The 18620-nt window shown below is 36.7% G+C and overlaps 1 protein-coding gene across 3 annotated transcripts in view; it reads right to left on the bottom strand.

The window, feature by feature from the left end:
- Nucleotides 1-18620, bottom strand: part of rptor (regulatory associated protein of MTOR, complex 1) — a 304659-nt gene that overhangs the window by 5043 nt on the left and 280996 nt on the right. For 2 of the 3 annotated variants that reach the window (XM_016281200.1, XM_016281198.1), the window contains exons 26-32: nt 14573-14678; nt 11314-11428; nt 10104-10228; nt 9906-10007; nt 5425-5472; nt 2143-2249; nt 1120-1247 (exon numbers count right to left, since the gene is read on the bottom strand). In XM_016281200.1, coding sequence (XP_016136686.1) covers nt 1120-1247; nt 2143-2249; nt 5425-5472; nt 9906-10007; nt 10104-10228; nt 11314-11428; nt 14573-14678 — 731 coding nt within the window. The remainder of the gene's footprint in view (nt 1-1119; nt 1248-2142; nt 2250-5424; nt 5473-9905; nt 10008-10103; nt 10229-11313; nt 11429-14572; nt 14679-18620) is intronic. The other variant, XM_016281199.1, reaches the window with a different exon arrangement.

The raw sequence follows: 18620 nt of genomic DNA on the forward strand, positions 1-18620 counted from the left end.
ATATATATAATTTTTTTTGTTGTTGTAAAAAATAAATAAATAAATGAACAATAGGGCCTAATATAAATAATTTAATAAATATTGAAATAGTTTGTGTAGAGATTATCATAATTTTAAAATATAATACTTGTATGAAGGAATTAATTATAAAAGTGTGAATCTGGGAAAAGGGAAAAAATATCTATAATAGACCCTTTTAAAAGTATCCAGAAGAAACCACTTTTAAACTAGAATGAAACATGACCACAAGCACTCCAGCAATGTTACTGGAGGCAAGGGGGTTCTCATACAGATATACTCCTTTGTGACAAAATTTTAACATGTCAAAGGTTATGATGCAACTTCACTTCAATTTTAATTAAGCAATTTATACCCTTAAAGTATAGTGGTAGCCAGGCTGCAAGCAAATTAATGAAAAGGAACTCATCAACAGTGTGAAGCAGGAAATGTCAGCATGAGCTGTGGGACACAGAGGTGGAATGTTTAAAGGTGTATGAAAGCAAAGAAATAACAAGGCATGGAAGAGAGCCGATGCATGTGACTAGCACAAGGAAAATCTTGAGCATTTGGAAATGCTAGAGCCAAAGGGAGTTGTTAAATTAGCATTATTTAAATATTCACAGGGCTTTTTATGACTTAATTACAACGTTTTGTTATGGAATTTGTGGGTGGGTGGACACACAGATATGTGAGTTACTGTCACAGATACTTTTATCCAACCAAGACCAAAAGCAAGACAAAACAAGCTCAGTGGTGCTGGACAGGAGTGACATTGCACATAGCCACAAGATTCATGCTGAATAATTTTCTGATATAGCAGTTAGAATTTATTTTAGATTTCGAGATGTCTGATTTATGAAATCATCCCAGATGTGGTGGAACATCAGAGATGAATATATTTATGATTCAGTAATATGACTCTTTTTAAAGGTCTCTAAGTGTTGACTGACTCTTTTGATTTTCCCCAAAGGTCAATAACAGCTCAATCCTTTATGACTCATCTCATATGATTGTTAGCGAAGGTCTCAGGTGTAATATAACTCATGTGAGTTATATCACAGGTATGTGTTGTTCGATATGTTAATGATTGTAGACAGAGATCTGTGAATGCTGACACACCATTCGTTAGGTCCCATTCTGCGGTCATACACACGAACCGATCCGTCTCCAAGACCTGCAGCTACCAGTGACCGCTGAGGATCACATGATAGGCTGGTCACACAGCTGTCTGCTCCTGTTGGGATGTCCTGCAACACAGACATAAAAGCTGAATGAGTTATTGGAGGAGTGCAGTTAAATATCAATTAAATATCAAAGCATTTAAATACCATACTAAGATATATTAAAGAGTGAATGATATTTATATGCATTTTATATAAGATTTCATTGATTTACATTACAAGCTAACAGAATTTCTATTTGGCCATAAAAATATCAGCAACTGCATATAAATATCAGCAAACAAATTGCATATTTTTGCTCAGTGTGAGCCTCTGAATAAAACTGATTTATATATAGATTTAGAATGGTTGCTTTGCTTAGACAATGGTTGCTCTGGTGTAGATATTTCCAAAGATAGATTTTTAGTACATATCAGAATATATAACATGTATTTAGTACATGTTGCGGTTCAATACTTTGAGATGTATAATATTATAATTGGATTACATCTGAAACTTCATCAAAAGTGTGAGAGACACACAGCCCATAAAAATGGAACCGGAGCAACAGCTTCAATAATTTCTAGTGTGGTTCACTTCACATTTGTCCAGTATGGCGTCTCATGAAAGCAAGTCTGACTGCACAGTGAAATGCCAGCCTTAAGAGTTTCTGCCTTAGACAAACTGCTAAATTGAACTTAATGACTGATCACCAAAAACAATGATACAAGGATCTGCAGTATCAAACAATGGAAACGTTCATGTAGGAACTTTGAAAAGTAGAAATTTTAGGCAGAGAGGGAAAAAAAGAGAGGCCAGAGGGAGACTAATATGGAAATAACTATCTAACTATGAAAATAATTTTTTTATCTAACTATGAAGCAAGACAGTGGTGCACATAAATGATGGAGCTACAAAGCTCAAAGAGAACTGATGCTTTTAAAGTGAAGGTGTGTGCAAGCATGTGCAACTCAGCCAGTACCTGCACTTTCATTTCTCTTTCTGTGTCCCAGATCCGTATGACTCTAACGTCACCTGACGTCATCAAGAGGCCAGTCTCCTGCTCCCAGTCCACCACCATACCTGCACCTTCAAAAGAGAGTACATAAGGTTTACACACATACACACTCAAATGTACAACTCTCTGGGCTAATTACATTATGATAAAATATAATAGTCACACACTCACCCTTTGGTTGATTTACATTTCTTTCAGAATAAAAATATTGGTGACTTTCACTTTCATGAATGAATGAATACATCGCTTTCACGAATAGTCTTATAAAACATTGAATAATTAGATGCACGAAGTGAACCTCTTATATAATGGAAAAATAAAAAGTTTAAACCAAATAAAAGAAAGAAAGAAAGATCAAAGCCACATATGGGACTTGATTAACAAAAGATCAAGATCAACAGACCTTAAACTGAACCTTTTAGCTTGTAATTACACTAACTCACATCTTATGAAATGGTTAGTATTCTATGGTTCAAGGCCTAGCTCTGGTCAATTTTGTCGTAAGAATGATGTGAACGGATATGGAGGCAGAGCAATCACAAAAAAAAAAAAAAAAAAACAGCAGACATTCATATGACTGTTAATTTGTTAACTTCAGGTTTAAACTGCAATTATTTATGGAGTTATTCATGCTGACACCAATCAGAGCTGACACCAATCAGAGCTGATTTCATTTATGATCCAGTAAGAGGATTCTCTTTGAGAGACTCGGTTGTGTGATTCTCCCTTGTAGATTACACACTGACTTCATTAGTTTGAAGAGAATATAGATTATAGACAGCAACTGTAAATAAAATTAAAAGGAAGATAAAATGTAGAATAAATGAATAAAAAATAGATGTGGTTCTCAAGTGGTTCTTAACTGGTTTTACTTCAGGATCCAGATTTAACATTGGACATTAAAAGGCAACCTAACAGACATATTTTTTTAATTGTGCAAAATTACATATTTCTTCAAAATAAAATTGAAATTCAGTGACATTATTTATTAATGAAATAATGGCAATTAATTATTCATTAATTTGTTCATTCATTCAATAAAACTTAACAGGCTTATTTTCTTAATTTGGTTGTGTGTTTGGTTTTAAAACATCGTTCCAATTTCTCTGTTCTGGGAAGTAAATAATTCTCCGTACAGAATAAAAGGTAATTGCAAACTATGTTTATCATTGTATTTTCTCTTGTGTTTACCTATGGTTTTCAAGGATAAGAACTTGTGTATGTGAACATACACCCAAACATCACAGCCTTGCATGCTTGTTGAACATTCAATGTCAAATGGGCAATAACAGGGAGTTGGTTTTCCTTTTGCTGCTATAATACTGTAGCTCCCACTTTTCTGAAAGGCATTCCATTTTAAGTTAGAACACAGCTGTTGTGATGTTCTTGCATTTAGACACGAGCAGAATATTCAGCATCAGACATTGATTTTGGCATTGCAATTCAACCCAAAATGTTCAGTGGGGGTCAGGTCTTTGTGCAGGCCAGTTAAGTGCCTCCACTCTAGAATTTTCTCTACTTGCAAGTCATTTGAATGTTTCTAGAATGTCACTATATGGTGTCCACATACAGTATAAAGTATATATAAAGGCTTGAATTGCTTTGGTTATTTATTTTTTTTATAAACAATTTTATGATTTAATTTTTACATTTAATTTCAACTCATTTTGTGCACAAAATGGTCTGGTCAGGTCACAGGGCTTCCAGCTTCAGTTTATTGCCTGGGTAGACCTCTAGATTAAACTGACCAAAACAAACGTCCAATTTACTGCAAAGCTTCAACTCCCATGCTAACAGCACCTTCTGAAGGACAAGAGGGAAATTTTGTCCTGACTGGTCTGGAGCCCTGGTTCAGTTCTGATTGACTGGCTGTCATTCTCTGATGCCGTTCAATCACTAGAGTAAAGAACACTCTTATATGAGTGCCCCAAACACACAGCTAAAAGTTATGTGGAGCAGGAAATGCTGGAACTGTAGCACTGCTGCCCTACTTTCAAAACTTCTGCTGTCTATCAAAAATCCAATCTTAGGGAAGAGAAACCCCCCTCACCTTCATCCCTCCAAACACTGCTGAGAAATAAATGGAGAAGCCAAGGGAGAATTTCACATCAGGAATAAAAACTTTATGAAGCACATTCATCATGAATTTGGTTTGTCTTCACTGTTTGGAATTCCAGCGTTATGCTTACGTGAATAAACTCAGACCTAGTAATTAATATGAACTTTCAACTGCTTAACTAATTGATATGCAAAAAGACGTTTGTGTATAGCACACACACACACACACCTAAAATATATTTTGCACACAAAATATACTCATTCTTATCAACACAAACATACATACAGTGGGTACGGAAAGTATTCAGACCCCCTTAAATTTTTCACTCTTTGTTATATTGCAGCCATTTGCTAAAATCATTTAAGTTCATTTTTTTTCCTCATTAATGTACACACAGCACCCCATATTGACAGAAAAACACAGAATTGTTGACATTTTTGCAGATTTATTAAAAAAGAAAAACTGAAATATCACATGGTCCTAAATATTCAGACCCTTTGCTGGCTGCAATATAACAAAGAGTTAAAAATTTAAGGGGGTCTGAATACTTTCCGTACCCACTGTATATTCTCTTCATCTGGTAGCACAATATACACATGTGCACGCACACACACAGTTTCTGATTCAGGCAAGATTAATACACACACTTTTTGTTGATGGTGATGTTGATCAGGGAATATTACTAAAAGCAAATTATAAAACATTTTTATTACCTTAGAAGTGTGTTATAATAAACAAGAGCAATGAGAAAGCCCACACAAAATCCAAATTTTTATAACAATGTTATGCTCATCATTCAAATTCCTACAGATTGTACACTTCCTGTGTGTTTGTAAATTTTACCTAATTTAGTTCTGCTTTCATCAGCTAAATGGAGCACCACACTAAAATTTGTTTTTCTGTACTAAAATGAGCTCTGTACTAAAGTTACTTTTACTTCCTTTCTACAGAATTCTGGCCATTTTTCACCAAAAATAGTGCTTACAAATGAAGAAAAAAGAAAAATTAAATATTGGTCAGTGTTGACTTCCACCAATCAGAACTGCAGTAAGAATGAAAAGAGCCAATCAGATGAATGCAGATAAGAATGTTAGGCTATAATTGGGAACGGGAAACTTTAGATGCTTAGTGCCACATGTGCAAACACCAAATAGAGGTGAAGTAAAAGAAGAGAGAGAAGCACTCACCTCCCTGTTTACTTCTGTCAAGATAGATTGAGACCCGTCGGGCCAAACCTGTGAAAGGAGAAGAGGAAGAGAGGGGAAGAGCACAAGAAGGAGATCAGGAAGACTCAGTATATTAGCCAGAGCATGAAAGCACACAGCCAGGATGTGATCTGTAGCCCTGTCCCAAACACGGCACTTCATGCGCACTTGTGGTCTTCCATTAGCCTTTACACAAATGTCAGTGAAGTTCACAAGACAGCAGGGTGTTTCATCTTTCAATTTAGATTTCAGAAGGGTGCTCCAGAATGTCTCCCTAGTGGCTACTATGTGCCCTCAATGCACACTTGGCCTATAAACACTTTATGTGGCATTACATTATCAATGTGTGGCGTAAGGTTTCAGGGCAGCATTTGGGACTGGGCCTATCAGAGACACACACACACACACACACACACACACACACACACAGTTTTACATCAAAGCAGGCTCTCTCACACACACTGGTGAATACATACACACCCAGAGATATGATCCACAGTTATATTCCACCTGAATTTAATTCACCTCATATCTTATCTACATCCAAACATACACACACTGCAGGAAAGGGAGGGAGAACAAGGCTGTGGTTTCCCAGCATGACATCTGCCAAGTAAATCAGGTTTTCTCACAGGGAGCCGAATAGCAAGGCTGAAATCAGCACTCAGAGCCAAAACTTTGCTCATCCATCTTAAAGTAGCACTGACAGATGTGCAGGAGTTCTTCAGGAAAGCCAGAAGCTCAAGAATCTCCTTGCGTTCTGATATATGTGACTGAGATTCTCTCCTGGCATTAAGGTTTTTATTGTGAAAGAGCCATTTATTAAGAGTTATTATCCCAGTTTTATTATAATTTTTTAAAAATTGTTTGTTATGATCTGGATTCATTTCATTTGGTAAATAAAGATTCTCAGGAAGAGAATCCGTGAGTGTATTTTTTTTATATATATAAATGGAAAAATTGGAGGTCAATGTGTGTAAGGATATATGCTATAAAACTATTATACATGCTATATATATGATATACAATATATAACAACAACAGGTAAGTTACACACTAGGAGATCTCTGTCAAATGGTATTGCAAATGGCAATCCTTTAAATAAACACTTTAACCTCTTGAGACCCGGCAAAACATTTTAGGAAAAAATAAGTATTTTTTCATGTCATTACATTGTTTAGAGCATAAAAAAAATGCAAAAATTATATTTCATTCATAAGCTATGCTACGTCCTTGGTAGAGGACATCGGGACTCAATCATTGGGACCCCATAATATTTTCCTGAGATGTTGATTTATGACACACAGTTTAAAAATTAGTCAGATTTAAATGATAATTACAAAATATTATCATTTCCATAAGAGTGTCACTAAATTAATATCAGACATTTTTGAAGACCAAGGAGAGGGAGTGGTCATGGTGAAACATCCAAATTATCTCTGGGTAATATACATTAGTATTAAACATTTAGTATCTCTGAAAAGCCCTAAATGTGCTCTGTACAGGACATCCAGACTTAAAACTGTGGCATGCATAGTCTCAGAGAAATTCACTAAAATATAATGTCCTCATATGAGGTCACAGGTTCTCAGGAGGTTAATAATAAAAATGGTAATTTACTCACTCTCATGTTGCTCTAAACCTAGTTAGTTAAAACTAGTTCTTAGCAAATAAAAGAAGAAATAAAGAATGTTACAGTCACCATAGTATACAGTGGCTTTCAAGCTCCAAAACTCTAAACAGTAATTCATACGCCATGAAACAACTTGTGCACTATAATACAAGTATACTAAAAAAAAGTGGTTCCCAGCCATGTTCCTGGAGCCAACATTTTGAATGCCTCTAAATTTATCTGACACATCCAGGAGTCTCTACTAATGGGCTAATGAGTTGAATCAGGTGTGTTTGATTAAGGAGACATGCAAAATGTGAAGTGTTGGGGTGACTCCAAGAACATGGTTGGGAACCATTGTATTAAAGTATACTAAAGAACAGCTTTGTGTGACAATTTTCAATGAAAAATCTCCCTCTTTTTAGCTCCCATTTGCCAAGTAGCAATCGATCATGTGACACAAAAGAATTATTGGCCTTTAGCAAGCATTGTATGCAAGCATTATCATACTGCTGACAGAAGCCTTGTTCCTCCTTTCCAATGACAGAGGAAACATTTATTTACAGACATTACAGAGGAAATGTATACACGCAGATTTAGCAGGGCAATCACAAAAAGTTGTTTATTAAAGTAAATGAAAGAAAGAAAAAGATAGTTTGAGCACCATATGTAGGGAAAAACAGGAATGAGAAAGAGCACTAAGGATGAGGGCTATAGCAACCAAACTTGGAGGACACAAACGTTTATGATTTCTATTAAAGCTACAGATCTTTTACTTAAGCATTCCTGGAATGAAACCAATTCACTTTAAAATTTAGGTAAAAGTGCCACACAGCATGGATTCATATACAACTTTTTCATGTAGAAATTTTATTCATGAATTTTAAATTTGGTTAGGAAACAGTGGTAAGGTCATAAAGACATTCTAGGATTTCCCTCTAACTTCTGTTCTGATGGAGCCATGACCCGGCTAAGATTATGCCACTGGTCTTTCTCCCTGCAGCTGTCCTAAAAAACAGTTTTAATGAGAGTTCTGAGATCAACTCTATGATATCTATACGTGAAGAAAATACTAAAATGTAAATAATTCACTGAAAATCTTGCATTCCGCCATTTGCTCGCTTGGCATACTGCGCTCACAAAGGCTGTGCTTGCTATGGTACACTGTTTGCTGCACAGTATACAGTGTTGTGAAAAAGTGTTGGCCCCCTTCCTGATTTCTTATTTTTTTGCATGTTTGTCACACTTTAATGTTTCGAAGTATTACAGTATATAAAACGGTACATAATATGCAAAAGTTTAGTTTGTGTCATGTTTTATCCATTTTTATTCAAATATTTCTTTAGGCAGTCCAAACACATAATGAGTCAATAAAAACTGAACGGGATTCAATATTTTAAAGTGTGCTCTTGCTTAAGGCACACACTGGCAAATCTAGTAAGCCATCTGGATAGTTGCATCCATTGCATACATTTGCATAATGTGCACTATACAGAATATGGAGAGACAGCATACTGTAGAAATTTTGAGTAGTACTATGCAGTAAGCAATTTCGAACAGAACCAAATTTAATTTGTTATTGTGACAGTATCAAGTTTGTACGTCGAAGTGCAAATGAGACATGAGAGCTAAGAAGTCAAGACTTTCAGAGAATAACGCATTTCAATCTATTTCTCATACAAACCTATTAAATGGAATTATATTAACTACTTTTATGATACCTTTTTGTCCTTTTTGACAGTGACAGTTAATATCTAATTGTGTTGTATGCGATAGGCAGTCTTAATGCTCTGCCTTTTGTGTTCTACAGAAATAAAGAACACAAAAATAATGTTTTGTACAACATGGGGTATGGATGAGGTGAACTATTCCTAACAATGCATCTCAAAGTTGAGGCTGACTGCACACACACACACACACACACACACACACACACACACTCAAACACCCACAGAGCAGCTGGGGGAAAAAAACAGTGTGCCTGTGAGTCTAACTGGGTTTAACTGACAGGTTGTGATAAGCCCCACTGCTGACAACTAATGTCCTAGACTTACTCATGCTGACTCTGACTTGTCCTTCAGCTCATTTCAATGTGCTATTTAATTTCTCGAAATCCCACCAAGAATAACCAGGTTATGAGACAAATTCATCTAGATAAAACAGATGAAGCAGGTAAGCTCCACCATCTATGAGGAATATTGAACTAATGAATAATGAAAAGGCTCTGGGACTACTGAATACTATTATTTTGTTTAGTCTTGTCAGTTTTGCAATCTGATATGAAGAGGCTTAACTTCTTCAACAGACGCAACAACAATTATTTGTCAGTGATCTGAATTCATAAGATTTTCAGTCTGTTCACAAACAGAAAAGAAGAAGGGATAGAACTAATATTAATCACGGAAAACTGAGAAGCATAACTAAAAAAATATAAATGTGTTGAACAAAAGTAAGCTAATTAGCCATTATGTAGCTTGACGTGTAATGTAAATTATATGCATACTCAAAAATAGCAAAAGTTCCTGTTGGGATAATAAATACATTCACACAAATGTTGTCCAACACAAAAAACTGTGAAATAAACATAACTGCCAATGTTTTTTTTATAACAGCGAACTGAAAAATGTTGAAATAGACCCACAAAACTATAACTAATATAATGACTAACATTCTGCTATCATACCAGAGCACCCATGGGCATCTCTACAGTCCCGCGTCATGCAGGAAGACTGGAAATTCCGACAGCTTTTTCCAAACACTGGCCGAGCAGAGAGTAGACGGGGGAAAAGAAACTCCGATGACAGAAGAAGAGCGGTATCCACACAGAGAGTGTATGAGTGTGAAAGCAAACCTCGTGTGGTGGGCAGCATGTCGGACAGCCCCTGCCACGCTGTGACCATCTCTGGATTCCTCTGGTCAGCAAAGTTCTTCCAAATTCGCAAAGCTCCGTCATCTGAACAAAAAGTGGCATGGTGCAAGTCAGCATAGAAAGTGACAAACATGAGAACCGATCAAAGTTTGCATCAACATGACTGATAGGTGAACTGACCAGTGGCAGTGAGGAGGAGAGAGCAGTCATGCCCATTAAGGTACTCCATAGCTGTAATGCGTGTGTATCGTGGGTTCCCATTGTAGAAATAATCCAACCTCTCTCCTTTCTCCCAGTCCCAAAAACTGTTCCACACACAGAGAACACAGTTGAATATAGTTCACAATGCCTCTCTATGTACATCTAGCTAGACTGCTAGCTTGAGTTCAGGAAGAATATTAGCATAACTGATAAGTGTAACATGCCATATACATGTCACTAATGAACAGATTACATTATAACAATATATGTTACAAAATATGTTATACCTATGAGCAATATGGCTGGCCAACGTTTGTTAAAAATAATCAGGTTTTATGATTTTCTTAGTGGAAGGAGGAATTATTTGTAATCATTTTAATTTATTTGCAACAATGTACCAATACATGGTAAACAGCAATATTTACCACATATACTGTATTTTCATTTTTAAGTATGTACAACACAACCTCAACATTTCTGAGTGATGACAAAAGAATCACTGCATCAGTTTTTGATCCAAATTTGATTAGAAAAAATTGATTCACGTACTATAAACTTCATGAGCATTTTTATAAATGAGGTTTAAATCAGAGACGGTATTAAAATACCTGTCTTGGCGCACTCATATTCACAATTTGTGACAGAGAAGAGGGGGCAAAGATTACATAAATATGGCTTACCATGATCATTAGGAGATTTATAACAAATCAGATTCTACAGTGTTTCCCAACAGAATTTTGTGAGACTGTGGTAGAGGGATCTTGGTACCTTGTATTGTAATTCAGCTGGACAAATAAATGTAAATTAAAATGTATAATTTTAAATATGTATTGTATTTACTTCAAACTACAGTAGTAAAATTACAATGCTGTCTTAATTTCTTTTTCTTCACTTGAAAGAGTTAAACCCTCAAGCTTTTAATTTGGCAGAAAACTACAGGTTTCAAACACATGCATTCTAGTGATATACAGGAATAAAAGTAAAAATAGAAATGTTGGAAATTATGTGAATAATGTGAAAATAAAGCATAACTGGCACACACTGTTTCCAAATGCAGAGATGGAGTTCGCTGCATTCACTATGAACCGAGCTGCACTGAGATGGTTAAAATGCTGGGTCATTAGCTGCTTGTGTAAACACAGAGTTATGATTGTAAAAGAATTTGGTTGTGTATGTTACTGCCACTCACCAGATTGAGTCTTTATCAGCTACAGCGATGCAGGGGTTAAATGGATGAAATTTCACCACTGATGGAACTCCAGGGTTTCTGTTGATGAAGATCTGATCATCTAACCGTGTCACTCCTAAAACCACGAGAGGGACAGATAAGAATGTTGATCAGTTAGAACAGGTTTAATTAGTGAAATGTTGAGCTTGAATAATGACCACAGCAGTCTTTTGGTTTACAAGTTTTTGAGGAAAATTAATGAGGGTGACACTACTGAACTTCAGTTTGAGACTTGCAGATGAGAAAAAAAAAAACAGCATGAAGGGAACCTCAGAGGGAATTGAGGATTTGATTCAGTTCCTCCAGCTAGACTGAATAAGGGTAGCCCCACTCTCGGCTTCAGAGGGGAGGATGGCAGAGAGAGTGATGAAAGGAGAAAGACACATGAGAGTGAGCAGAATCCTCCGCTCTGACGCAATCAGTCCTGCGCACTTGTGTGTGTGTGTGTGCCGGCACTGACGTAAGCATGTTAGTCATTCTGTTTGAGACTCCGCTGACTTCAGCCAGGGAGCCATGCATCTCTTTCTTTTAAGCTTGGGACTTTCACACACAAAAACTACAGCATATAACTGGTTCACCCAGTTCTACTTGTGAAATCCACATTATTATTACTCAAAAGCATCTAATGTACAGAGATTAAAAGCATTTCTGATAAAGGTTTACTGCAGACCAGGGGTGTCACTAGCCCCTTTTTACTGGGCCACAAGCCCCAGTGAAATAACGCTGTCCCCCAAAATATTACTGATAAATTGTCTAATTATAGGGGAGATCGGGGACAATTGTAACAAGGGGCAAGTGTAACACACTAAAATCCTCCAATCAGAAACAAGCTAGCGTGATGACACTTAATCTGCACATGCTCAGTAGGATTCTCTCTCTGCCTGTGAAAAAGGAGCACAATCATTTCACCTCAGCAGAAGTTTAAAAAAAAAAAATTATTTTGAGGTATGAAAGTTACTGTATTTTGCTGTCTAAAGTTTAGATGACTGTGAATTTAAACTTACATACATTTTATCTCTAGGTTATTCATAAAAAATTTATATGAACAACCAATGCTAACATAGGCGTGGCTAGCTAGCATAAGAGATTTTGTCATCAAGGGCAATTGTAACATTGTGTTCCCCCAAGCCACATGGCCTAATGTAAGCACCTTGTTTGTCTGTGGTGACCAGTGTTGGGGAAAGTTACTTTTAAAAGTAATGCATTACAATATTGGGTTACTCCATAAAAAAGTAACTAATTACGTTACTTAGTTACTTTTTATGGAAAGTAATGCGTTACGTTACTTTTGCGTTACTTTTAAAATCTGGACAGGGCTTGCTTGTTTGTTTTTAAAATACAAAAGTTATATTTTTGGCAAATATAAAAGCCTTTTCACACCAAAAGTGAAATGAATAAGCCTCTTTATTTCATTAAAGTTTGGTTAAAGACTGTTCTTGACTCATCAGCTGATTAATGTATTTGAGTGAAATATATTTAAATAAATTATATATATTTTATTAAAATATATTTAAATAATTAAAATCTAGTTACCACTAGAATAGAATAGTTACCTAGTCTTCTGCAAAAATCGAAATAGAATTGAGCTTTTTCTTAAGTAACATTATTAGATACTACAGCAGTAAAGTGATTACTTTGAAGCAGGCTTTTATTGCCCCCACCAAGGGGGCAAGTAACACTCTGACTTCTTGCATTTAATTTAATTTAATATAATATTATAGTCTTGTCCTTATTAGTGAAAATATATCAATTTTATTATTAATTAGTACACCTATATTTGTTTCTTGTATCAAAAGATGAATAGTGTATTTCAAGTAGTCTGTGAGTTATGTAGAAATTTTTACAATTGCCCCCGTTCTCCCTTACTACACTGTAAAATCTAATTAGTTAACCTTACTTAAAAGAAGCATGCAAACCGAATCGATTGCCTTCAAAAAATCGAATTAAAAGTAAAAATTGTTTTTTTAGTTTCAGCAACTAATTCATTTTAAGTTAAATATACTAGGTGTGTATTCCAAATAACTCAGTTATTTAAGTTGAGATGTCTAATGAAACATTTACTCCAACTTGGAATTTCTCAGTTGTATTTACTTGAACAGCGATTAAATTTACTTGTTAAAACCATGCAAACCGATTACCTTAAAAAGAAGTGCTACTCCAGTAAATTAAGTGCTTCAACTGTCCAATTAAAAATAGCACACATGCAATTTTTTAAATAAAGCAGTCTATAGTCTTAATGTTTATAGACCCACCCTCGACCTAACCACAGGCTCTACACTCCTTAGCATAATGGTAACCTCCCCAAAAACAGAAACCCTTTTAAAACATAACATAACAGATCATTAAACACTGACAGATCTCCCCCTATATTAATCTTGTGCAAAAACACATCAAATAACACTTAATTTCAACATTTACTCCTGGAATCTGAAGCAAAGCATGCTGGGAACTATAAACTAGCTTGACATAATGGCACTCATAACAATCAATTTATCAATTTATCTGTGCAGTTATATCACCCTGCAGCCCAAGGCTGGTTGCCCACTGAAGCCAAGCAGGGTTGAGCCTGGGACCTCCTGGGAAAACTAGGTTGGTGCTGGAAGAGGTGTTAGTGAGGCCAGCAGGGGGTGCTCACCATGTGGTCTGTGTGGGTCCTAACGCCCCAGTATAGTGACGGGGACACTATACTGTCAAAAAAGCACCGTTCTTCAGATGAGACGTTAAACCGAGGTCCTGACTCTCTGTGGTCATTAAAAATCCCATTGACCTCTGACCATCATGGCCTGCTAACAATCCCCATATCTACCGATTGGCTTCATCACTCTGTCTCTTCTCCACCAATAAGCTGGTGTGTGGTGGGCGTTCTGGCGCACTATGGCTGCCGTCGCCATCATCCAGGTGGATGCTGCACACTGGTGGTGGACGAGGAGATACCCCCCTCATAATGTAGATCGTTTTGAATGCTTAGAAAAGCGCTATATAAATGTAATGAATTATTATAATCTTAACTAGGGATTTCTGAGTAACAAAGACAAAGTATGCAAATAGTACAGATTACTAGATTTTTACAATTAAAATCAACCATTTGTGTACATTAAGTAAAGTCAACTAAAAAGTGTTAGGACATTTGTTAGATTGTATATGTTATGCCCACATATGACTGAAAATTGCTAAAATAAGACAGCATGGTAGTTTCATGCTTACAGTTGGAAACCAGTACCTCTTTGAGTGATGCGTTGGCTTTGTCTGCGTACTCGTGCATTGCGTAAGAATCTCCACTCTCTCTCCTTACGAACTTGACTCTCCAAATCATGCTCTTCTGGAATCTGAAAGAGAAGAAAGAATTAAATTTTCAAATGATGGAGCACCAAAAGAGTCACCTTGTTTAAAACCATAAACATTCAAATATACACATGCAGTTTTGACAATTGTGAAAACAGAAACTCTAGAGACTGTAATTGTGTAAAGTCAAATTACCTTTATATTGTGCTTTAAGCGATACAGATTGATTCAAAGCAGCTTCACAGTAATAAAGAGGAAAATAACAGAATCAAAGATGCAAACTTCATGAAATACGAGAATAAAGACTAATGGTTTTATCTCTGTAAAAAAGGGATCTCGACTGTGGTCTCTCACTCTCTCTATTTTCCATGTCTGTCAAATTTCTAAAAAGTGTGACTGATATTCTTTCTTTCTTCCTCTCCTCAAACTCTGCCTCTCCATTTGTAAGAATGAGAAAACTGCAAAATAAGCTAAATAAAGTATTCAAGGATGCACACACAGAGCTGAAGCCCTGAGAGAGAGAATCACAGCCCTAGCTAATTAGCCCTGATCGATCCAGTCTTCCAGATAGTAGCTCCAGGGAAGGACAGTTCCCATGCCGCAAGTCCAAGTCCAAGCTCCTCAAGCAGGGTAAGAAATCACACCTGTCTCTCTTCCTGGAGCTCTGGGGCTCCATATCAATCTCGTAATGAGAATCAATAATTTGTTTTTTCATGTGGAAATGAAGCAGTGAGCTTGTACATGTGATTACTTGCCCAGCTGGGACTGTGAATACGTCAGAGTTAATGGTGTCCTCAACAGTGGTTATTATTTTGTCACATGCAAACACTCATTCATAGTCAAGTCACCAGTAAGTCACCAATATGCACTTACACACATCCCTCTACTCAGTTTGCACAAAAAAGTGTTCTTAACTTTGTTATCCATTATGCACATTTCAAACTTATGTCCAGACTGCTCTCTGTTTAGTATACTTTCTGAATTACTGCACGAGTTGTACATGCGGTTCCTTTTTTATCAAGGAACCTCAAGAACACTTGCTTTCTTATGCACTGTTTAAGTAGATGTTGAACAATATGGATTTTGTTTTTAAATGACTGATTATGATATTTAGAGAGCAGTGTCGCCAATAACTAATAAAATACAAAAAGATAAAACTGTAATAATATAATATAATGACATATACAAAACTGATGACATTAAATAAAAATATTTACACAATATTTAATTGAAAATATTTATAATAAATAGACAAAGCTTTATTTGGTAATTGACTCAAGAGGGAACTATAATAATTATTCTGTAATTACATAATAACGACATCAATGTCATTATTTAAGGGATAGTTCACCTTCAGTTGCTGGTCCCCATTGACTTCCATAGTATGGAGAAAAGAAAAGAAAAAAAAAACCTTATGCAAGTCAATGGGGACCAGCAACTGAAGGTGAACTGTCCCTTTAAGCTCTCTGGACTACATTCTGTGTTTGGTTTGGAAACTGTCATTGTATGACATGCTGAGGAAATGAACACCACCGTTAGATCTATATGCATCCTGGTCGAGAATAGGCAGGTGAAAATAATGGTCGACCTCCATCTCACCTTAACCAATAACCATCATCCCCCCACCCCTCTCAATATATATTCACAACCTTGTACACAACCTTACTGCTAAAAAACAAAACAAAACTTTTAATCATCACAGTCAAAACTTCAGGGATTCATCAAGTCAATTAAACCTGAATCACCAAGTCAATTAAACTTCATGGATTGTGAATCAGTTTCTGGTCTTTGGTGAAAATGAAAGTGATAACAGGTTCACTGGAATGGCAACAGCATGACAACACCCAAGGGAATGGTTTTGCAGGTGGTGGGCACAGACAATTGCTTTCTACTTATCCTTCCAGATTGATTTGTATCTAGTTTTGTGTTTTGTTAGGGTCCTTCTCACTACCTGTAGCATGAGGCAGTACCTGCAACCCAATCAGGTCGCACAGGTGTTCCAGCTTCTCCAAGATGGCACATCCATATGTGTCATAGCAAGGTGATTTAGTATGTCTTCTAGCACAGTTTCAAGATTATGAATGAGAGATCAGGAGATGGGCAATTGCACAAGGAGAGCTTGACAAGATTGTAGAAGGGAAACAACCCAGCAGCAGGACTGGTATCTGCTCCTTTGTGCGAGGAGGAACAGGAGGAGCACTGCCAGAGCCCTCAAAAATGAGTGTGGCATGACAGCCCAATGTACTCTAGTGGGATCTGTGCTCACCTGCTGCAGGGAACATACAATACCTGAAACAGAATATTAATAAAAACAGTACTATCCCTTCCACACTTCAGAACTGTGGGCTTTCACACAGTGGGCTTTTACACACATCAACGTATCTCCCATATGACAAAACATTCTTTGACAGCAGGAAGGGCGTGGCCTCAAAATTAAAGTTGACTGACACCACATGACACCGGCAGTAACTCATAATTCATTACATAATTAATAAACAGTTAATTCAGCTGAAATACATAATACATCAAACAGTTTTGATGATATTGATTATGCTGCTAAGGGTGTTGCACAGTGATACACAGAACCTTTGGGTGAAGTGACCATAACCGTGTTTTAACATGAGTAAAACACTGCTGTTGACTAATCAGAATCAAGGACTGGAACTAACCATTATACATATATTAGACTGTGTTTGCTCCTTTCTTGATATTTTATGTTGTTTTGTTTCCAACACATTATTGATTATTAATGTGTCTTGTTCTTTTGCAGTAAACATGAGGTATTACTCAGTTCTGTGCCATAGGCTGTGTGTGTTTCTCACTGATCACATACTGATGGGATGCATATACTGCCTCAGGACTTGACACAAAAATGCACAAGCACGCATGCACACACACAAATACACAAATACACACACACACACACACCCACCCATGTCTCTGCTTAAAGACAAATACTTGCACATGATAAATACAAACTGATGAAAAATGACCTTATTTACTGAAATACTGTGACGGTGCTGTGTAGTAGTCGCGGTATTGGATGATTTTACCATGGTCCTGAATGATTACCATTTTTATACATCATGGTATTTACATAGTACACCATGTTTCGGAACCTGGCGCGTTTCCCCCCTTAGCTCGGTTTGTTCGGGCATATGTGAACATGGCAATCGCATTCGGATCCACACCAAAACAATCAACAATGTGTACAATTTACAAACAATGAGTGCACAGGCCGAGATCGCCTAAACGAGGTGGTCTCGGCTCGATTGAAAATGAACTCTGGAGCGGTTCGGTTGTAGTGAGAAAGCAATCCGATCCAACGGACCAGGCTATATAACAATGTATGATGGGTAATTACGTAAGTTCCTTACGTAGCTTTGTTGTTTTGCTAATACCTCAAAATGAACCATGTGAATGCCTGTGGGTGAGCACGTCTTCGCCATTCAAAATCAAAGTGCACTTTTTCATTTTATAATGCCGTCTTATTGCTCTACTTCGTAGTAGGTGCATTTTAAAAAATGTTCACAATCAATCCTGGACTCAAAATTATAAATTAATATAATGACAGCTACAAGAAAACAAAAACAAAACAATAAGCCCGCAAAGCTGTTGTCGTTACATCCTGATGGATGACAGCCGTGACAGCTAAATGGAATCCCGGAAAATAACCTGTGGAACTTTGACCAATGAGAGAACAGTTTACTCGCACATGACTTGTATTAACAAATTTGGTCCGTTTAGAAACTTTGCCGAAACGAAGGCTGTCCTAATTTGAAGGCTCCTTCAAAAACGGCCTCAAATTGCACCCTTCATTTCTCGGGCATTGAAGGCCACAACAGATGGACCCTTGGTGGCCTACCCTACCCCAGATTTCATTGTACGCCTGTGACGACAGGATTTTTTTAGAGAAACTGCTGGATTACACTTTTAAATGTAAGTACTGGGTTTCAACTAGGGATGCACCGATACCGATACTGGTA

The sequence above is a fragment of the Sinocyclocheilus grahami genome, unplaced genomic scaffold (genome assembly GCF_001515645.1).
Source record: "Sinocyclocheilus grahami isolate Dianchi unplaced genomic scaffold, SAMN03320097.WGS_v1.1 scaffold148.1, whole genome shotgun sequence".
Classification (NCBI taxonomy): domain Eukaryota; kingdom Metazoa; phylum Chordata; class Actinopteri; order Cypriniformes; family Cyprinidae; genus Sinocyclocheilus; species Sinocyclocheilus grahami.